The 23,089-nt window shown below is 38.0% G+C and overlaps 1 protein-coding gene across 1 annotated transcript in view; it reads right to left on the bottom strand.

The window, feature by feature from the left end:
* LGR5 (leucine rich repeat containing G protein-coupled receptor 5) overlaps positions 1-23,089 on the bottom strand; it is an 87,648-nt gene that overhangs the window by 9,710 nt on the left and 54,849 nt on the right. The window contains exons 5-15 of the mRNA XM_085221325.1: positions 18,028-18,243; positions 14,867-14,938; positions 12,688-12,756; positions 9,829-9,900; positions 8,918-8,989; positions 8,749-8,817; positions 8,545-8,616; positions 6,632-6,697; positions 6,352-6,423; positions 4,830-4,901; positions 3,166-3,291 (exon numbers count right to left, since the gene is read on the bottom strand). Coding sequence (XP_085077451.1) covers positions 3,166-3,291; positions 4,830-4,901; positions 6,352-6,423; positions 6,632-6,697; positions 8,545-8,616; positions 8,749-8,817; positions 8,918-8,989; positions 9,829-9,900; positions 12,688-12,756; positions 14,867-14,938; positions 18,028-18,243 — 978 coding nt within the window. The remainder of the gene's footprint in view (positions 1-3,165; positions 3,292-4,829; positions 4,902-6,351; positions 6,424-6,631; positions 6,698-8,544; positions 8,617-8,748; positions 8,818-8,917; positions 8,990-9,828; positions 9,901-12,687; positions 12,757-14,866; positions 14,939-18,027; positions 18,244-23,089) is intronic.

Genomic DNA, 23,089 nt, shown 5'->3' with positions numbered 1-23,089 from the left:
CCTCTCCTCCATGCTGGGCAGCACAGTGCCCTCAGCCTCTCCTCACAGGAGATGCCTTCCAGCCCCGTTACCTGCTTTGTTACTCTCTTCTGAATGTTTCCTCTTCTGACCAGTTGGCTGTGCTGTGTTTAATGCATGGCTAACAAGAACAGATTTTCAGATTCTTTTGAGCTTTTACTCACTGGCCTGTCACAAAGTTGAAATGTGGACCTCTCACATGGTGCTGTTCCACAGCTTCCACAAAGTGGCCAGAAAAACTGTTTTTAGTTAAAGACTAAGACTCCAATTTCTTATCCTCTCTTTAGGACTTTAAAGAACCTTTTGATAAACCCAAACAGCTGAATTTTTTTATTTTTTTTTTTTTTTTTATTTTTTAGTTACTAGGTCATACATACAGGTCTAAAACCTGCAAATACTTCTGAATTTCTGTGCAAAGCATATTTGAACAGACTGACTGGGACCCAGAACACAATGGATAAAGTATACTTTGCAATGGAAAGCAATTAGTGCCAGTTCTTGGTGACAGAGGAGTTCCTTTCTTCTAAAAGCAACTTTTAAAGTGGAAAAAAAAAAGAAAAAAAAAAGGCAACTCTCAGCCATACAATACCAGAAACAGTCCTTTTTATAACTGGTGCTTATGTGATATTGGTGATTAGATTTGGAGTTTGTCAAATTATAGTCCCGTAGAAACACTGTCTGAATTTATTTTTATATATTGCTTATCTTACTGATGGTATCTGTACCCCTGACATTTTTTTCCTGCTGCAAGGAATATCTCTTTTCCTGATTTTAGATCAAACATCAGGGAACACAAGGTTGTTTTCCACCTCACGAAGGTGCTGGGTTGGTTGATGGTGAATGGAAATGCACAGTTATGACAGATGGAGGTAGTCACTGAGTTCTTTACTGCACTGAATCAAAGCATCAGATAAAGAGGGAAGGAGTGGTTGGCAGCCTGACTTTACTTCCTCATAGCTTGCTATAGCAAGCTGGGCTCGGCTCTTTGAGCATTCTTGTGCCACTGCTGAAGGTGGGGCAGAGGATGCTCAGCTCTTTGATGTGTTTGTGTATTGAACAGCAATGACCCATTTAGATGAGCAGGAAGTTTTTATACAGGAATTTGTCTTTAATGTAACCAGTGTGTAGTTCCAACAATTAGAAAGGGTGAAATTTCATTTCGTTTCAGATCTCTGTTCAAGTTGGTGCTTCATGCAATGTCTGCAGTGATCCTGCATGAAGTCCTGGCCTCATTTTAATTTATGGTACAAGTCCTACAGGATCCAGGATAGGATTTTATCCCATTGTCTCCTGAGTGGATATAATTTACTCTTACAGATGTTAATCAGCCCTAGATATATCAGTCATACTTTTTATATCTTTTTAAAGAATTAAGCTATTGCTTGGCACATCCTTTTTAATTACTTGTTCCAACTAAATATCTTGTAGTTGCATTTTAGCAATATATGTAATTTATCTTGCGGAAAAAAAAAAACAAAAACACATAAAGTATAATATTGATAAAAGAATTGAAAAATCTTAGTTGTACACAATTTCAGTTAAACAATAAATTGTTCTAGGACCACTACAGGTATACACATAGTATATGTATTACTATGTATTTTCTATTTTGGAGAGATCAATTTTCTTGTGTTTAGATTCTTTTCAAGAGGCTTTGGGCATTTTAGAATTATCACCTGCCTCAACATGTTGGCAAAGTCAGTGAGAGAAGAAAAACAGGCAGAAGCTCAGGCTCAGACATTCACAACTTTTTATGGTACTTGCTTCTTGACCTCTGAGACTCCTCTGAAGACTTACATAAGTCCTCTAGTACTTTGAACATTTATGTTACAAAGTAGTTTTACACACTGCGATTGAGTCACTACCCAATCTCCTCTGTGACAAACTGCAAATACTGGGTTTATTAAGTCTTTTAAGGCACTGTTTCATGGTGCTTGAATCATTTTTGCAGCTCTTCTCTCTGTTTACATTAACATAGCATCATAAAAGTACTCCAGTATGGTTCTATCCAGTGCTTTATTCAAACATTTTATCATCTCCCTACTTCTACTCATCACACCTTTATTTGTTACTACAAAAACTCCAGTCCTTTCCATCAGTAGCACATCTCCTTGAGTTGTCTGCATATAGTGACTTATGGAACTCCTCCAGTGCAAAATGCAAATCTAGTGAGGACGTAAGTATGGAGTCTTCCTTGCAGTCTTTCAAATCCTTATGGACATAGCCCTGGGCAACTGGCTCCAGGTGACTCTGCTTGAGCAGGAGGTTGGGCTAGATGACCTCCAGAGATCCCTTCCCATCTCTACCACTCTGTAATTCTGTAATTATGTTCATACTGTTTAACTGTTTTGAATTTTATGGTATCAAAAATTTTACATTGAAGTGAGGAAAAAGAATGTTTCTCAGTTTGCATCCTCCAATTAAAACATGAAAGTCAAAGGAAAGTTAAGGAACAGTCCCCAGTATCCTGAAATCAGAGGCAAAATGATTTACTGTGACTTCTCTATGGTCATGCAGTGACTAGCAGAGTTGCAAATAATCTCTAGATAACAGTTCCTTCTTGTGTCACAGAGCATCCAGCAGAAAATTATTAGCATCAAAATGTTATAGTAATAATGGCAAAGTTTTGGGGGGTGGTTGGACTCAATGATCACTTGAGATCCCTTCTAACCCCTGCAATTTCCTAATTCCATGTCTCTGTGTTATCTGAATCTTAAACCAAATATTACAGAAAAAAAAATAAATCATTTTTACTTGAAACAAAAACGGCCAAATATCTTAAAACTTCAGTAGTATATTTTTGATATTTACTGAGTTCTCTGTAAACATAAGGGAAATTCTGTAAGCACAGACCAGTAGAAAGACATATCATATCATATTGTTTTAACAGCTTTTGAAATATATCACCAGGAAGCAGATGTGGCTCACATTAACCAAATACTGGGGTTAATATTTCAAAACACTTCACAGTTTCTTCAGTTAAAAGGGAACATAATAAAATAAGTCTATCATTTTTATCATATTTGCTTTGGTTTTAATAGCACAGATCAAAGACTGACAATATGAAACAACATGCGTTACACACTGACACACCTTCCACTGCACATGAACACAAATGTAACTTATTAGTTTCAATGATATACTCACTTGAGTTCAGGAAAATTGTCAGATGATATCAAACTTTGTAGTGCATGATTTCCTGTTAATTTTAAATGAGTTAGACCATGTAGCCCCGTCACAGGAAAAGAGGACAAAAGGTTGGATGACACATCCCTGCATAACAGCAAATAAAAATCAGCTTACAGGTTCTCTTTTGTTTTAATTCTGTAATAGAAGTGTCATATTGGAGAAGTAGGCTATAGTTTTCCAAACTGATAAAAAATGACTGTGTTATACACAAGTCTCAATCAACAGAGCAAAACTGCAACAGCACTCAGGAATATACACCAATATTTTCAGCAGAAAGCTAACAGTGATCAAGGGGAAGTGGTAAAGTAAGCAAAGGCAGATGTTCAGACACATTCTGTTTTCTATTACTCCCTCTTCCTTCCATTTATTCAGTAAGCTGTTTCAGTCCCCTTCATGATAATCTACACTGCAATATTTAAGATGGTCAATGCTCAAGCAGAAAAAAGGAGAGTCTGATGCCACTGGAATGTTTTTATGGGTGACTATAAAGTTCTTCTCCCTTGGACATCTAAATCTAAAGGGCTAGTCATAAAATAAGAGACCTGTTGATGTACTGGTTTTCTACCTTTTCATGTTTAATGTGCACGTACTTGTGCATGCGTATGTCCTACTGCTCACAAGATAGTTAATTACCAAAGGCAAAATTTTGGTCCAACTGACCTGTGAAGTCTATCGTGACTTCATTCAGACGAGGGCTACAGAGTGGCATTTCAGGTAACACTTGGTACAATGGTTTATGTGTGTGTTCAAAGGGTTTTCTACTGATCAAGGGCAGAATCTATTGCTGGCAGCACAATGTTCCTGTACTCTTTCTTCTGCAAGAAAGCACTAAGGAGGATCCCCCAAAAAGAATGTCATAGGCAATATTCTCCTCACAGACATTTTTCAGTCCACCATTCAGAGAGGTGGCTTAGTCCATCAAAAGAAATTAATGCCTCTTTTCAAATTTTTGTTTCCTGTAACTCCCAAATCAAACTACTGGATTATCTGTGATCAGATACCTGTCAGCATGCATTTGTGAACAACTGCAGAGCAAGATAACTCCAGAGGAATTTTCTTTCATGTTGTACCCAGGGATACACCCCAGGGATTCACCTTATAGAGGTATTGCAATTATAGTGGGAAGAAGGAAAAAGTAAAGACAGAAGTGCTTGTAAGTAAGGCCTACAAAATTGGATTTTTGGTGTTTTATCCATTAAATATTCTGACTGAAGTTACTTAAGAAGAAAAACTATTTCATGCAATGAGAAACGATGTTTGTAATTTGATTTTGAATCCATGTCCTTTGTTTTGATACACAACTAATAAGGTATCCACCCCACTGTTAAAAGACAGTGAATGACTAACAAATTGAAAGAAGAATGGCAGATACACTGATATGTTTCATGGAGCCCTAATCACCCTGATTACGCTATGGTATATGCAGCTTTGCCATAATACCTACGGGAGTTGGTGAAGTACAAGAAAGCAGACATTTAGATACAAATCTGACAGACCAGAAGATTAGAACAGAGACAGCCTCTATTTCTGCTGAGTGGGGCAATTAACAAGTTACCAGTGCTTTGTATGCTCTTGCAAGAAAAATGTTAAAATTTAAATGTAAAAGATATACAAATACTTACAGTTTGATCAGAGATGGTAAAGAGGAGAAGGCATTGGGGTGAATAATTTTAATTTTGTTCCAAGCTAAATCCCTACAAGAAAAGTGAGTGGAAAATTACATACCCACTGAGTGAATATGGAAGTTTTCATACACTTGATTAGGGTGCCTAAATATAAAAAAGGTATTAATTACATGCAAATATTTTCAATAAACTTCTGCAAATCTCATGCTGCAAAGTCTTACTGAAATTTTTAAAATTATGTTAGTCAGTTAATGGAGCTAGTTACTAAAGTGACAACATTCTCTAAAACTTCTTAATGCCCTTCACAGTCTAACTCAGTTGTTTTCAGTCTGCTTCAGTTTCCCAAGGCAGCAGACAGAGGAGTGGGATATACAGACTACTTCTAAGAGGCCCTTGTGATATGACAAGCAACAGCAAATCCATTGTCAATAAACTTAACTTAGTCACAAACTAGGAAAAACTGAAATAAGTAAAAGTAGCTACATAATATACTATATATACATATAGACTTGATCCTGCAAATCTCATAAGTAATTTCTCTACAAAATTATTCTGCTGTGTCTGTATGAACACTAGAAACATACATAAGTTTTAAATTTATGATGGATGCTCTGAAATTAATGCCTCCTACTTTATTATGTTGGCCCAAGACATCAGAAACAGATGTTGGTGGTATGCCAGTAGAGGATGAACCTTCCCGCCAATATTCCATTACAATCTGCTGCTGTGTGACAGATGGCAGCAGAGGAGAGGTCTGATAAAATGGTGTGTGACACGAAAGTGCATATGAAGCAAAGGGGCATCACCAAATTCCTCCATGCAGAAAAAATGACACACATTGACACTTGCTGAATGTTTATAGAGACCAAAAAGTGGATGTGAGCACAGTCAGGCAGTGGGTGGTGCATTTCAACAGTGGCAGCAGTGATGTGGAAGACAATCCACCTTCCAGATAGCCATTCACAGCTGTCACATCATGAAATAAAGAGCATCTTAACCAGGTCATCTGTGCAAATCAGCTAATTGTGACCACGACAAAAAGTTGTGCTTTGTAGCTGAGAATTTGTTCTATCAAATAATGTTATTATGCTCCTTGTATCTGTTGTCGTTTTCATGGGAAGAATTACTTTTGGAATGACCTATGTATTTCTTATTGTTCTTCTTCACAGAGAACACTTACCTCTATAATGATTTCATGCTCCTCGGAGCTGATTCTGCCAATAGATACTAGCTCTGGGACAGCATCTTTCTCCACCTCTATCATAAATGTTTAGAAATAACAGCTTCTATATCTGCAAGCTTACCTAGCTGAATTCATTGTTCAGATACTAAACTTAACAATGTTTATTCTGCTTTCAAAATTGCAACTTAATGGATGAAAGATCAAAATGAGGAGAAATAGAAATTAGAATGACTTGTGGCAGCCAGTGGACAGACAGTGAATAGGCAGTGAATAAATAGAAAATATAACCCCATGTGTTTGAGCACCAACGTGAACCACCATTAGTGCCGTACTCACAGAGAACGAAGAGAAGCCAGCTGCCGGAAAGTGTCTGCTTTGATTTCATCAATTTCATTATGATGCAAGTCACTGAAACAGTAATAAAAATTCTCTCAGTTTCAAAGGTATCCAGAAGACGCTAGGCAGTACTGTAGACCATTTATGATCCATTTCAGTACATTGTAAAGATACGTATTTGAGTACATCAAATTGGTCAGTAGTAACTGAATTAATGATGCTCAAGCAAATTCTGCCTAGATGCCTCTTTTTAGGCATTTTAGGATAGTTTGGAGCTTACATTTTTTGTAGCTTTTTACATGCAGTAAAACAGGGTAAATCTTCCAGAAGATTATAAGACAGATCTCTGTAATACACAAGAAAAGAAAAGATTAACATTCAGTGTAATGCTAAAAGATTTGCTTTCCTGTCTCTATGCTCAGTTAAAAATAACTTATTTTACAGGAGAATAGAAATGTGCAGACTCAGTTATTATCTCTCATCTGTCAGCTTCTAATTTCTAACTGAGGGGAGAAGGAAAGATATATTAACTCCAGATACTGCTGTTGCAAATTCCTTGCATTGTCTGACAATTTCCTGCTGAAGTGCAGACTTCTAAATGTTTTACAGTAACAATATTGGCAGTCTGCTTGTAGGGAGCATTGGCTTTGCATCACAGACTTCATATTCATCACATTAAACTTCTGATAAATATTTAAACCATTTAAAATGCACTAATAAGTATCTATTTATAAATATGTTAAATGTATATGTACATTTTGTGTGAGAATATCCTATATTTTTCTGGCAACAATCACAATGAACTGTAATTAGCTTTCAGTTCTACACTTCTGATTAATCAGTATTGCCTCTGATCCTTAGAACTGTTACATCTTATAACTGAGCACTGTGGTTAAAGATATGGGAACTAACTTTGAAATCAATCACTACATGAGGGAAAAAAGCTCTTGAAAAGACTTGAGCCAAAACTCAACAAATTACAGAATAACTGGAACATCTGGACTGATTTATAGTATAATCTAACTAATCAAAAACAAGCCCAGGCAATTTGTAGAAATTGGAGGGGGAAAAAAAAAGGAGGAAAAGAACCAAACGCCCCTCTCCTACCCACTCTCAACAGTCTCTCTCTCTATATATACATCTTGTTTGGGGAAAACTGAATCTGAATTTTGCTGGTGGAAAGAATATAGAATAAAACTTACATGTATAATTACAAAAAATGTCCTTTTCCCATAGTTATTTAATATTATCAAGTAAAAGAGTAATCTACTTTCATCCCTGCTTCCAGTCCTTTAAAACTGAATCGTATCTACCCACTTGCTTTCTTGGAAAAAATTATCTTTGCCATTACTATTCTGACAGGGGCATTTCGTAGATTCTATGTTTGACTTGTGAAAATAGTGCAAGTAGTGACAGCGTAAGATTCTACTGAGTCCATCAACTAAAACTTAATTTTTCTGGAAATGTTAATGACATCCACACTGGTATTCAAATCATGTGCTATAATTAGTCCTATTTCAATGTTGGCCAGAGAAGCAATACGAAATACATTCCAAGTGATGTAATACATAGAGGAAAGCGTTGGCTGATTCTCAAACAAGCAGACACAGTGATTACTTTCGTTAGTGATTAAGCAAACCCCAAGGACATTTCCAAGCTAAAATAATATTGGATATTTAGTATAAGAACTATGCCCCAACAATGCCAAGTAATAGTCTATCAAAATTTCAGTCAACTACTTAAGTCTGTCTGGAGAAAAATCTAAAAGAGACGCATGAAAAGCGCTCAAAGCTAAACTCCATACGCAGATAAATTTTCCATTCACTTCACTGAGTGCCTCAGAAGAAAACAAAAGTGCTACAGGAGAGGCAGAATAAATGAAAATAAAGTCAATGAACGTAGCTCTGATTTTTTTTAAACAAAATCATGAACCATTTTGGCATTTCCTAAAAAGACGAAAGTTAATGATCTTTTTCAGCAATGCATGGGAAATACTGACAGGTATGTGGAATGCGAACTGTTGGAGGATGGTATTTTTCAGTAACATTTGGGACTTGCTCCCTGCTCTGATTTCTATGCAATAATGTGATACACAAAAATAGCAGCAATGGGGTAATTTTGAAATCATAATGATTTCATTTGCTCATTAATCTTTTTTATTGATGTAAAGTTATTAATCATACTGAAACATACAGCACTTGGAGATTAGGCAACTGGTCACAAGCTGATCTGGGGAGAGTGGTGATCTGTGCTCCTGTGAGTGTCCTATTGAGAGAATTTACAAAATAAATAAATAAATACATTAAAGATTGCAAAACAAATGCTTATTTTTGGGACATTCTTTAGAATAAATATCAGAAATATAAAACAAAGAAAAAATAATCCTCTACTACTTACAAACTCTCCAGACTTGTAGTCCCAGTCAGATCAGGAAACTCTGTTATCTGTGAGGCACCATTTAAAGTCCTAGAATTTAAAACATCGTTTCAATACAATTGCAATGAGGAATTTGAGGGACACCTCTAACGTTGCAACTAAAGACAATTTAAAGAAACGAAACACATACAGAGTTCTGAGTTCTGGTAAGTTTTGAAAAGCAGATTTTCCAACAAGCTGGATAGGGTTATCATAAAAATGTCTGCAAAAAGAGAGCAAAAAAGGCATTTTATACACAACGTTATACACAATGTTATACAAATGACACATACACAAAATATTATATGGAATATTTTAAAAGATTCAAAACACATGATTATAATATATACAAATGAGTAATTCTGTATGCTCACAGACATTTTGTGCACCTGTGGGCCTTTTCTCACCTGCTAGCCTATGTCCATCAAGTACGGTTTTAATACTGAAGTATCCATTTTCTCTGGATTTAAAACCAGAAGCCTGTCATTTCCTCTTTCTCCCAGAAAGATTAAAATTCAAAGATGAAGAACTCTATTATGATATATGGCAAAGTTGATGGATGAAGAAATCAGAACTTCACATATTCAGAAGACATTGTCCATCAACAGCAGTTGAGTACCACTGCACTTGTGAAGGAGTATTGCTTTTGCTCATTAAAAAAATGCTGCTCAAAACTTGTGGCTATTTTTCTTACATTTATTTTACAATTTCTTACATTGAGGTTTGCCAATTAAATGTATTCTCATGTAAAATAATGAGAATTGAGACTGGAATCCATCACGAGTAATTTTTCTATATCTTCTATTTTGCCAGCAATACTAAGAGACCTATAAAGAGTAGTTCAACTGAAAGGTCAATGATCAAGTAGTGATACTCGCTCCCTTTAAATATGGCATGCAAATTGCCACACTTTTCATAAGGCTAGAAAAATATAAACTTGTTCACTTGCATTATTATGTGCTACACAGTGCATTCACAAGATGTATCAAATAGCAACAAACATGGTACTTAATACCATATTGTCTTACACAAAGTGTCACTGAATAAACTGTTACCACTTACATTGTAATAAGTGATGGATTACCTACAAATGCACGCTCAGGTATCGACTTGATGTTGTTGCTATGAAATCCTCTACGAAACAAAAAAATGGTTTACACAGTAAAGAAAAGGCATGAGAAGGCACAATCTGTATTCACCGTACACAACAATTTCTTTGATTGTAGTATGGAAAATCTGTGTGTAAAGATATTTTTTTGCTTTCTGGGGTAAGACAACTGGTAAAAGCAAGAGCAAAAGAAAAAGTAAAGATATGTCTGGAATTCAGCACTCTTCTACACAAGAAATTCCATGCAGGTGAAGTAAACAGCAAAATAGCATTTTAAAATTCAGATGCTCACAGCAGGAAACTGTTTCATAGCTGTATGGTATGTAGATCATGTATATGTAATGTAAATATAGGCACTGAATAGTTCATATATACATGTATACATGTATCCTCCCCGTATTTGTTAATTTGCATCTATTCCGTTTACTGTGATAATAATGAATTACACAAATTTATAAGGTAAATGATTTTACACATTATATTGTTGAGTCTCCCACAACCACACTGTTGTTGAAATATTTTAGATGTAGAAATGAACAAGCTATCCAATGTGTCTGCTGGATAGGGGGCCAAAACTTGGTCTCATCATTAATTACTGGATTTTATTCATATGAGTACTTCTCCATTGTGAAAAACAAAAGAAACAACTAAGGTTTCTAAAGAACAATGATGATTTGTGTGGGAAACTCCCATTAGTTCAGTCGGCTATGAAAAGGGCTTCCCAGATTAAATTTATACATTTAGAAAGCCTCAAATTGTTCACTGATGCAAGCACACTTGGTCATTACTTCAACAGGTTCCACATTACTGGCTTCACTTGTTTAGTCACCGTGCTACTGCTGATCAGACAGAACAAGGCTCTAAATCCATTGTCCTTCTGCACACCATAAAAACTGCATCCATGCAGACACAGATTCCAAGCAATATGAGGATCCCATTTCATCTAGAACCAGTGAACAGACTGGTTTTGTGGATGCATTGAATGGAATTCCTTGTACAGAGAAAGGCAAAGGAAATGGCATGACTGCTTCCCAGAACAGAGTCTGGCCCCTCATCACCACTGACACGGTCAGAGTGTGGGAGCAGCCCCATCAAAAAAACAAAGGAAATTGCAGTGCATTTCTGTAAAACAGAGTCTACGGCACTTCTGAGGTGACTGGGAGAGAGTGATCATGGCTATAGCTCATACCCTGGGCTCTGCACCTCAGCAATGTACCTCATCTGAACCAAAGGTGAGTTACTGCTTGTCAGTTCACATACTGAGCAAAAGAGCTTAAATATATCGGCACTCCTGGGTAAGGACACTATAGTAAGGCCACATTGGGAAAAATGTTTCACAGGCATCTTCAAAACCTAACATCTATACCCATTCTGGAGAGAGAACTGCCCTACAGCTGAGATCACCAAAGGCAGAGCATCTGGGACTGGTATAGCTCTGCCTTGATGGCTTGCTCTTTCCAAGACAAGAAAAAAAAAAGCCATATTCAGTGTTTTCAGTCCAAGCACAAATTCTAAGAGAAGAGGCCTGACCCAGAAACACCTTAGTAATGTAGCCCTGCAATAAACTGAATCTTTGTGGCACTGGGTTCCTCTTGGCAAAAACAGAAGGAACCCTATAAGAGACACCTCATGTGTCTCCTATACAGATCAGCTTCCAGGGCCCAAGCAAAATACTGATGTACACGGTCAGGTTCTGTGCTGGATTTGGGAATTCGGGTTACAATTTCACACTCCAAAGATTTCCTGCACAGAGGAGTTCAGCTGACACAAGCAGTTTGATACCTAGATGTGAGATGCTATGGGGTCAAGAAATCTCAAGCACATCAGGCAATTTGCTGGACTGGACAAGGTGCATTTACTGCAAACCTAGGTTATCTATGTTTGGCTACTGACTCCAGAGGTCAGCAGAAAGGCAGTTCTTCGAGGCCACTGGATTTCATACCAATTATTTTAGGCCTCAGGATACAGAACAGCAGTTGAGAGTAGCTGGACTGAGAAACTCACAGCCTCATAGAGCCACACTCTTCTGCAGCACAGGAGGCACTGAGCTGGAGTCAACAGTGCTTGGGTGTTCCCTGCTTCCAAAAAAATCCCAGCCATAAAAAGTGGCATTGTTACCTGTGATGCAGTAATACTACAACTGTGTCAACTGTGTCTAGCTGCTATAAGATTAGCTAGTTTTTGTAAAATCTATGCTGATGGTACGTGTAGAGTGGCAATTACTTCAAACTGAAAGAACTTTGGACATACATACTGTTGTACACATCATGTTTAAAATGTGTGAATATTTCGTTCATTCTTTTGTAACTCAGCTTGGCTGGCTTCATTTCAGTGTTGACATTATTTTAGAGAAACTACGTCTGTGCATCCACAAGTGTTTTGTTTACAACATTACAAAGGACTATTAATGAAAAGAGAATGCTTTAATTTAATGGGGGAGGAGAGATGGAAGAAAACATTTAAACTTAATAAGCCAGGAAGAGGGCCATGTTTTTTCCTTAGTCTAGCAGATTGTGATATTTTGGACTGCTTGGAAAGAACAATTGTTGTGTTTGGGACTCAAAACAAATTAGCTGTGCTTCCAAGGATGAAGTTCTTGAAGAAAATTTACTGCACAATGCAGTATAAAAGTTGTCAGAACTTGAATGCTCTAAGCTGCATGTTGAAAATTATCTTTTATGCATGTTGGCACATTTATTAGCTTTTCCTAGGATATCAGATTTCAGGGATTACTGACAAAATCAGCATTAAGAAAATAATCAGTCATACACTAGACAAAACATCCTCCATCCTAATACAAATGCTGTACTTACAGTTCTTTTAGGTTTGTTAGTGTCTTGATAGCAGTGGGGAACTCGTCCAGACTGTTGTAATTTAAATCTCTGTGTGAAAATAGATTGTGTTATTTAGGTTTTGTGTTACATCAGGAATAACAGAATTGTTGGCATTTGTAATGAAATACCATTTTTCATGCATTGAATGAGAAACGTATAGCCAAATCGAGGAAATCTTTAAAGTGCACGGATGTTCTGTAAAAAATCTGTTTAGGGCACATTCTCATTCCTATTTTCTTATCAAGTGGGAAAACATACAATAAGCCCAACTTTATCATTAACCGTATTGTTCAATTTAAGCTTTGGCAGTACTCACATGGAGAATGTTTCTAACCATACAAATTGTAAAAACAGTAGTTTAGCTAGGGTAGTGACCTTTGCTTTAAGAACTGCTCATGCTGCAGTGGCAATTAGACTTCATTATGGTGAAGTGAGTGAACTATACCCATACTTCTGCCTTGAGCAAGACGTGTGCATCCTTTAGTATTCAGGAGACACCTGAAACTAAAATTGAGATGCACCTGTGTGGTGCACCCTGAACACTGCTCTGTGAAGAATATAGTCCGAAAAATTTGAGAAACAGCCTTATGGAATGGGCAAAACAGAAATCACAGTTTACAATAGATGGAAATTGAAACAGTATCAGGCTGAAGTAATTCAGGCAGGAAACTGCTGTCTGAACTCAAGGAAGCTTTCCTTCCTGCTTGTAAATCTCTCTCTCCTGCTTATTGACAGAAAGAGATTACAGGCAAGCACAGTTCTCCTTTGCCCTCCAGTGATATGTGATTTTCAGACTTATGCATCAATGCAAACAAATGATCTTAAAGCTGACCTGCGTCGTTTATGCTGAGATCTCTTTAGATTGTCTTGAAATTACCTCGAAACTGGTCTATACAGTACGCAAGTAGTGAGCTTGAGGCAAGTGCGACACTCTCCTACTGCAGTGAAGACACTCCACCTATATCCATTCCCAGGTTCATGACTGTCCTCTGAGTTTTCATCTCTTTCATACCAGGTGGCTGGGACTGGGTTTGCAATTACTTACTCCATTGTTCTTTTTTTTCCCCTATTTTTGACCAAGTGCCATGTGAATCTCACTTAAAAAAACACAACAAACTACTACATTTTCCCTCTCTCTTTCCTGTCCCCCTTTCCGGTGCTACATTAAGGGACTTCCTTTCAACTCACAGCAGACTAAAAGTCAAAATTGTAAAACTGCATTTCATTTGAAGGGATCAGTGCAACTGAAACTAGGGAATGAAAAGAAAAAGAAAAAAGGTCAAAATTTCTTGCTTTCTGATGTTACTGAAACATGAAAGTGAGCAGTACATACTTCTGTGGATGAGAAAGAAAATAGTTACCTTTAGACTAGCATTATTCAGATTTGATATTTTGTCTATTTGCTCCTCAAATCTTCATCTTCTGCCCTGGCTAGGTGAAATCTCTAAAATCTCTGAGAAGGATTTAGCTGACTGTAGCAGGCGGTAGAGAAGAAAATACGCAAGCTTTTACTGTTCCTGCAGCATTTTGGAGTTCTGTTACCTACTCTAGCAGATGGATATGAACAGAACTTTGACAAAAGCTTGAGGCAATTTGAACCCTTATCAGTGCTATTCTTTAGCAAAGCTCTTTAAAGACATGCTCTTGGACACAACTGAGATATCTCTTTCCTTGTAAAACATACATGATTAATGTATTTGGCACTTTCTCTTTTTCCAGGGATAAAAAAATAAAATTATATGATTTCATAACCCTCTTCTATGGCGAGACAGTTTCTTGGTGGTAAATCTTCTCACTCTGACAGTTTCCCAATCTAGCCATTAAGTTTATTGATTAAACCAGACAAATAAATAGTACTAAACTAGGCAAACACAACTGCTCATGATTAGCCACTTATTTTTCAATGCCCAATACAGTTCTCAAATGTCCTTTAAACAGTTTATCAACTGATGGTGCTTATTAAAAAGGCAAGCTAATTTTATTGTCAAAAATACTATTTGCCACATAGAGACATTGGAAACCATCATTTAGACCCTGTAGCGATTAGGCAAGCCAAAAAACACATTTAGCTCTTAGGCCATTTTTATTCTTTCAGAATATTAATGAAAACACTGGGGAAAAAAAAAAAAAAAAGGAAACAAATAAGAGGTCAACTCACAAAGTCTCTAGGCTGTGGAGCCCATCAAAGCATTTCTTTCCCAGGGAGTAGATTCTATTGTTATGGAGATGTCTGCAGGGGAACATTAAGCACACAGTCAGGAAAGCACATTGCCCACAGCGGACTCAAGCAAAACATTTTGATGCTTAAATCAAAATAAACTTATTTTCAGGCATGCACCAATTAAATGCAAGTCATGCTTTTGCAAGAGCATGTAGAGGAGGCACTTTCACTGCCCTCCCTGCTTTCTCCTGACATCACTCCACCCATGCCGCATTCAATTTGGTCCCATAGAAGGGATTTGTTTTACAACCACCTACATGGCTTAGAAAGGGTATAACCTGGAATTTTAGAGTGGGTTTTGCACATTAAATGTTGTGAAATTGTATACATATTCTCACATATTATTAATTAACATGTTGCCTTTAGAACTGTGGGTGGTGTTCACTTGGAAAACGTATACTCAGAGGCTGTTAGCGGGGATGGCACAGAATAGCAGGTGAGTAGAAGGATAATAAGGCAGAAACAGCCATTAGCCTTGCTAGAATGAAAGAAGACACAAAGCCATAGGACAAGGAGTCATAGCTTCACTGAGATGAGTGAACTGATCAATTTTTAGAGCTTTAATTTGTTCTTCTTTGAACCTGTAAACACCTGTAGGTCAACACTTACTTCTCAAATGTTCAGCCCCCGAGAGTAACTGCTGCATGTTTTATTCAGTCAAACCCTCCTACGTGAAGGATCAGAATGCTGCCTACTTCTAAGATTTTTATACTGACATGGAAAAAATCAATCTGTGTTAAGCTCATTAATGGAAGTGTGTACAACTTAGTGCTAGTTAAGCTGGCTTTTGAAGAGGATGCGTTTTTCGCAGCAAACTTCTACTTTATTCTTCACATTTCACTCTCATAGTGGAGGAAAACTATGGGAGTAACACTTCAAAAGAAAAGATGGATTGTGATTGAGGAGCTGCTGGTTACATACCCTTTAATGCTTCATTCTGTTCTGAAAATAATTTTAAAGATCACAGAACCTAGAGACATTGAGTATCTCTGTCCATAAAAAGTAAGTTCCTGATGGCAATATACAAATGTTTTGTAGGTTTCCCTCCTCCTAGGAAAAAAAGTAATCATTTTTTTAAATGATTACACTGAGCTGTAATGTTTGAGTTAGCATGAAGAATGTCTACAAATTCAACTTCAGTTTGGATTGCTAGTGATGGAGCTTCAAACCTGTGCCAGACGAACATGCATATTCACACACAGCTGGAAATTTGCCAGACTGAATAGAGTAGCAAACAAAAGACTGCACATGAATATTTTGGTGAGCCAAAAATCACCAAAGAATCATAGAATCACAGAAACCTTAGAATTAGGAGGGACCTTTAAAGGCCATCTAGTCCAACTCCCCTTCAATAAATTGGGACACCCCAGCTAGATCAGGTTGCACAGAGCCTGATCCAGCCTCTCCTTGAAAGTCTCCAGTGATGGGGCATCAACCACATCTCTGGGTAACCTATTCCAGTGCCTCACCACTCTCACTGTAAGACTTTTTCCTTATGTCTAATGTAAATCTACTCTATTTGAGCTTGAAACCATTTCCCCTTTTCTCTCACCGCAGGCCCTGATAAAAAGTCTGTCCCTTTCTTTCCTATAGCTCCCCTTTAAATACTGAAAGGCTGCTATCAGGTCACCTCACAGCCTTCTCTTCTCCAGGCTGAAGAGCCCAGCTTAGCATCAGATGTTGCAGATAATGAGGAATAATTTAATTATAAATCAATATGAAACCCAGGGGACCAGAGGTAAGCAGGTCAGATCTAAAATATGGGAACCTAAGTGAGCAGAAGCAATCAGGGAATAAAAAGGTCATTTTCTCCTGGCTTTCTTATATGTCCTCCTATCTCCGCATTTCTGGTAGGGATCTAGAGAATGACATTCAAGACATTCTCTACCTTCACAGCATTACTGATATGTCTAGGAGCTTGGTTAAATAACAAGTCTATCCACTTCTCCATCCACTTTAAATGGAATGGGACCGATACTCAATGTAAACACAGGGCAAGGATTGTGTACTACAAGGCAGCTATTGCACACTTGTAATTGGTGCTCTATACATTTAAATGAATACATTAAGCACTAGGCAGAGAAAGTGAATACAATACTCAATAAAGAACCCTGGAATGTGCCAGGTTCAATGGTTGCAGTGGGGTTAGAATATGCCAAAATACACTAAGTCTCTTACAGACTATAGTTTCAGACAGGTTGTAATTCTTGACTATATTATTTTCTCCTTAATAATACTGACACATTCCAAAGTATCCTGAAATAACTTCTCCTCAGTGTCCTCCTTAGTTTCTGCAGCCTGTCTAGCATTTTTTCCACTTGGTGCATTCCCAGAAGATAAAAAACTGAGTTCCAGAGTATTCCTTCCAGATTTTGGAGACGGTTTTGCATCTGATTCATTTAGCTGTTTTGGTATGCAAATATATCAGAATATAAAGCTACATATACTATCTGTGAAGTAGAACTATACATAATTTCTACCAGGCAGCATTCTTTCCAAGTCACCCAGAAAGCTTTCAGTTCATTTCTTTTTTCTAATCTTTCTCCATTCAGTACTGCCTTACAAAGCATACAATTCATCTATTCCTGTTACTTTTGCTGACCAGATATGGTGATTTTTTAAAAATTCCCTTACACAGTTTTTTTTTACTGGAGACAAAACTTTTAAGTTAGATTAATCAAGCACTTTAGCAAATGTGACTTGAAGATGATGTGGAAGTTCTGTTTCCCTAAGATAATTAAAAAATCATTTATTGTACTCATACAAAAACAAAACAAAACAAAACAAAACAAAAAAAACAACTTGGTATTTAAAAAATATTTTCCATAGCAGAAAGGACTGCACACATAAAGAGTATCATCATAAGCCTAGTGCAAAAGTAGAAGGAAACTACAGCTTTATAGTCCAAGATAATGTAAGTTTAATATTAACACTGTAAGGAAAAAAATAGAGGCTTAGCGAACCCAGGTATGCAGCTATTAGGTTGTCTCAAGTAACACCTAAATTAAACACTGTATCTTCAAGTAATTAATCACAAAGAGGTCAAAGCCCTTCAAAGAAGCAGAGATTCTGGCTAAAAAGCAGTTGATAAAACTTACAGAACTACCAAACTCGAGAGGTTTCCAAAAGCATAGTCTGGTATATAATGAATTTTATTCAGTGCCAGTGTCATTGCCTGAAGTGCTGGTAAGCTCCTAAAAGCTTGGATGGGTATTTCTGTCAAGGAATTATCGTCTAGCCACAGGTGTCTAAGGGAAACCAAGCCATTGAAGCAGTTGGGGGGCACATAGTTGATGTGGTTGGCATCCAGGCGTCTAGGAGAAAAAGAAATAAAGAAAATTGATTCTGAGAAAAGAACAGTGACTTTCACAAGAAACTATCATCAAGAACACAACGAGGATAGGCAGCATTTGTCACATCGATTTTTCATTTCCCAGAGATTCTGTATTTCCATCTTGTTTGCAACATTATCTCTGGGACCTCACATGGTGTTCACAAGTCTCCTAGGCAGTTGGCTCACTGCTTACAGCTCTCCATTGGGGTGACTGGTTCACTGAGAGCATAGACTAATCACTTTTGAACACAGCCTCTCTATGGACCGGTCACAAAGTTGTTTGCTTTACCAATTATTTGAAAGTATGGAATAAAAAAATATAAGAAACTCAGCATGACACTCTCTTTCAGAATCTATAAATCACTGAGTTGTAGTGCTGAAAGCTGTTTTGGGTTTCCAGATGCTATTTGTCACTTTTAAAAGCTAGAAATAAAAATTATTTCTGGGTTTCTGCTCATGTTTTACTCCTTCTTAAAAGTTGTGCAGTTCAATTATTCTAATGAGCAACGAACGTAACATTTCTTAATAGTAGAGCAAAATGGTTTTAAACAAGAGATCGGTGTTGCTAATGCAGTTGATTCCCTTTGAAGTTACTTGATGAACTTCAACCTCTGCAGAGCCAACAGAGGGAGCTCAACTACATGTTGCACCTTTCCTGAGCTGCAGGTGATATCTTGCTTTCACACTTCTGCAAGTAGGGATTAAATCTACTTAACTTTTTGCAGATTAGGCACTAGAAATACTATGTCATAGAAGCCAATCTCTAAAACTTTTCTTGAAGATGTCTGTTCAGAAGAGTACAGAGATGAAATAAAAACAAATTTAAATAGAAATTTTGAAAACACTATAAAAAAAACAAACCAAAGAACAAAAACACACACACCAAGGTACAAATAAGTAATTCTGTACAACCTAAATTCGTTCTGTTTGAGAGAAATGCAATACTCTCTGCGATGGGCATGACAATCTCTTTATTTAAAGCTGCTTCCTCATTTACAGTCATGTAAAACGTCAGGTCCATTCTATCTCCTGCCCTGTGCTCCTTCTACCTTCTGCATGAGAACAAATAATGAATGCGAAGCCTTTGTGCCAGGCTGGCAAATAACTGAGACAAGGTCAGTTGGAACAAATTTATAAAGTTCAGTGTCAAAGCCCCTGTACAATTAAATTTTCAATATAATAACTGACATGGCAGGCAGCAGAGACGGAACTTTCAAAATAATTCAAGGGTCGGTCAACAAATGGGTGAGGCTGGAAGTGTTTAGAAACAGTCATGCTGTACCCCATTCCCCAGGCAACAACCGTGCCATGCCTGTGTTTTCAAATAAGGTATAATTTGAATGAGTAGATGAGGTTTCTTTGTGTTTGGTTAGACGTAAATTTCTTCCCTGTGTGATGCTGGTATGTAAACTAAGAACTTACAGTTGCATTAGTTTGACAGTTACACTGATTAAAGAATGGAGGCTTTATTCAGCCTAAGTGTGTCACTGTGTGACAGTCAGCTTCTTGCTCAGTGCCAAGGCTGACTGTGCAGCTCCAACCTCCTAGAGGAGGACAGACTCCAGAGGAGTTACTCACAGAACTCCTGCTCGCGTGGCAAAGCCAGAAGTCAGCTGTTTGTGTGATTCTGTGGCTGCAGAGGCAGTACTTTTGCTGTTCTCAGAGAGGTCAGGGTTTCTACCTTACCAACATTCAGGAGGAAATCAAGGAGCCAATTTTATTACTGAAGTTTCCAAATATAAGTCCACTACTACTATGTAAACAAAATAGTCAACATAGGACTGCTGTAATATAAATGAGATTCTAAGTAGCTGATTCCTTAAATAAACTTTGTAAGAAAATTTGAAACTACAATGATTTGTATTGCATGTCCTATTGCTGGATTATACAGTCTACCAGTGCTCATAAGCACTGCCTCAAGTGCTCTTTTGTTATCTAATCTTTTTAGAATTTCCAAGTACCATTTTTCCCTCTTGCAGATAATAAAACATTTCAGTAGTGATTACGTTTCCTGTCATACTGTAGGTAATGCACACTGATGTATAAAGCATTGATCAAAATCATTGCTTTCAGCCAATTGTTTCACATACGTTGATCAAAGTTTTGGCACTTTCAAAACTAAACCCATTAACTCACAAACATGACCCTATTTATAATTGAAAATATATAGATAACATGGTGAGTTTGAAAGCTGCTATTATATTCCAGAGAGAGCTAATTTAGGGAAACAGAAAAGCTTGATCTCTTCTGATAGGCGACATGTAAATAAAGCAGACAGTATGAAATTCACCATGAGCTCACTTAAAATGTCCAAACCTTTCAAAGAAAATGCTTGAGCTACGTGGACTGTATCCCACTGGTGTTTCCTGTGGCATGCTGTGAATGCTAGGACCATATGCGTTATATACGATGAAAAGATATTATTCATACAGGACTGAAAGCATGACTAATTCGCTGTTACTCTGAAAAGGGTGAAGGTAGGTTTTTTAAAAAAAGTTTTGATTCATATTTTTGGATCAATTCAATATGGACACCTAGCTTTATGCCACTGGTATGTTTCCACATGAATACATATATTTTTCCTTTCTCTGAGTCTTATCCCAAGAGTAAGCGCAGGTACAACCTAGTGAAATACCTAGCGCTCAAGAAGATCCTTGAAGTCTTGTTGGTGAGTCTTCCTCCTTCATTCAAGGTTAAGTCAAATGCTAGGTATGGGAACAGGAAGGAAACTTCTCCCAGGTCATTTTCCCCTTTGAGATAAACATCTATCACATGGATTGCCTCTTTTTGCAAGGGATAAGGGACTGAACATAATGAAGGGACCGGACAAGAGGAAAATTGCAACTATAGATAAAGAGGCCAAGAATACAATGCCAACAAAACCAAATGTTAAGGTCCTTCATGCAGTAGGCAGGGTGGGCAAGGAACTGAGAGCGTATGAGTATTGATGACAGGTACACAGATGGCAGAAGGGCATGCTCCTCCCTCTCCTACCTCTTTCTTCCTCCCCAGGTTCTACAGCACACAGGCATTGTTGAAAGCATGGAGCAATTATGAACAAGGACTGGGGGAGAGGGCACATTTGGGGTGGGTATCACGGGAAGGAGGGTGTCAGATTGTGGTGACATGGACCCTCTCAAGGGTTTGTTCATAGGAGTTAGGCTAAAGCCACATGTAAGGAATGGTAAGAGTGACATCAGTACTGGCTTTCAAAAGTGAATATAATGAAAATAAAGTTGGCTACCATGGTTTCTCCAACATGTCCCCTTAAGCAGGACAATCCTCAGGGGAAAATGCTAGTACTATTGTGAAAGCTTAATTACAACATGCCAGCACAGCAGTTCCCAGAGATTTCAGCCCTTGTATTAGCTTGTACAATACTGATACAAGAAACCCTGCGCAGCAACAGCAAGACTGAAAAAGGAAAAAAAAGTCACAAGTCATAGTTTAGGAACATTTGTTTCTGCCCTGCTGCTTAGTTAAACTCTATCTGCAGGTAAAACATGAGAAGGTCTCAACAGCTCTGAGAGTTTTGATCCTTAGCATTTCTCTTTATATCCAAATACGTTGTTCAGGTGTATCCTGGATGGTGTGCCAGGACACTAGCATGTTGTATAATGCACAAATATCCAGTTCCAAAGCTATTTTCATACTGAAACTAGCCTCAAAGCCCCAAAAGCTGGAAAAAGTGAGGCCAGCAGGAATTGTTGGGTCATGCTAGGAACCTGGCTGCAGAACAGAGGTCCAAGACCAGACATCTTGTGTGCCTGGGAATGTTGCCAGTAGCCTCCGCTGGCCTCCCAAAGCAGGTGGCTGCATGCAGGGTGCTGACAGGATGGCCCAGGCCTGTATGGGCTGCCAAGTGGCCCCAGGTAACCACTCAGCCAAACCTCATCTGTCAGCAGTCAGAAGCATGCCAAGGACCCTTCTCATGAGGCAGCAGGGCAGATGGTGTTGACCAGAGCTTTGGAGCACTCTTATGCCCTGTTTGCCCTGCTAGACCAACTGTGGTAAGGCTGTGTCACCACATGATGCTCATGTGGACCTTCTTGTATATCTGATTTGAACCTAACATGGCTGATCATTTCAGCACTCGGCCCTCTTGTCCTCGTCCCACAGGCAGTGTATGTCCTGGTGGGATTCAGCCACACAGAAAGATTTCTCATTAACAGTTCTGAGGTTGAGAAATGTATCTCTTCACAGGTATGATTAAAAAAAAAAAAAAGCAACGCTCATTTACGAGATTGCTCAGCAGACAGAAAGGAGTCAGACACTGAGTAGCTTCTACTGGATGCAAGAAAACATCACTCAGCGGCCTGGAACTGCTGACCCAGTTTGGGTAATTGTACCCCACTTTGAAAGCAGTCTGACCCTACATCTGCTTGTGTAGGGACTGGACTCAAATATTTAGTGGTAGCACAAACAGACTGGGGATTCTTGCATGCCTGTCCTCCTCCTAGCTGTTTATCAAGCTGGAAAAATGTGTGACTGAGAAGGGTGCTCTGACACTGTCCTGGTACTACACGATTCAGTCCCTCTTTCGTTATGTAGTGTGCCCTGGAGTTCTAGAAGCTCACGCAGATAAAACATGAAGTAAAATGAGACTGTAGCCGTGAGTTTTGAGAGATTTTTGTGTATGTGTAGAGTTGTATGCATGAGTACGCACAACCCTGATTCAAACTGTGGGAAATTCCTCCTTAGGGAGCTTGAGGGTAACTGTTGAGGTACTGGGTTTCCTGAGAAGGATAAAGCCTTCTGTGGGCTTCATTATCATGGGGTGTGACATGAAAAACCACAACTGAAACTCCTGTCTTTTCATGAAAACA

Source organism: Meleagris gallopavo, chromosome 1 (assembly GCF_905368555.1).
Source record: "Meleagris gallopavo chromosome 1, MGAL_WU_HG_1.1, whole genome shotgun sequence".
In the NCBI taxonomy this organism is placed as follows: Eukaryota; Metazoa; Chordata; class Aves; order Galliformes; family Phasianidae; genus Meleagris; species Meleagris gallopavo.
Note: the sequence above shows the minus strand (reverse complement) of the source record. Positions and strands in the feature narration are given on the sequence as shown.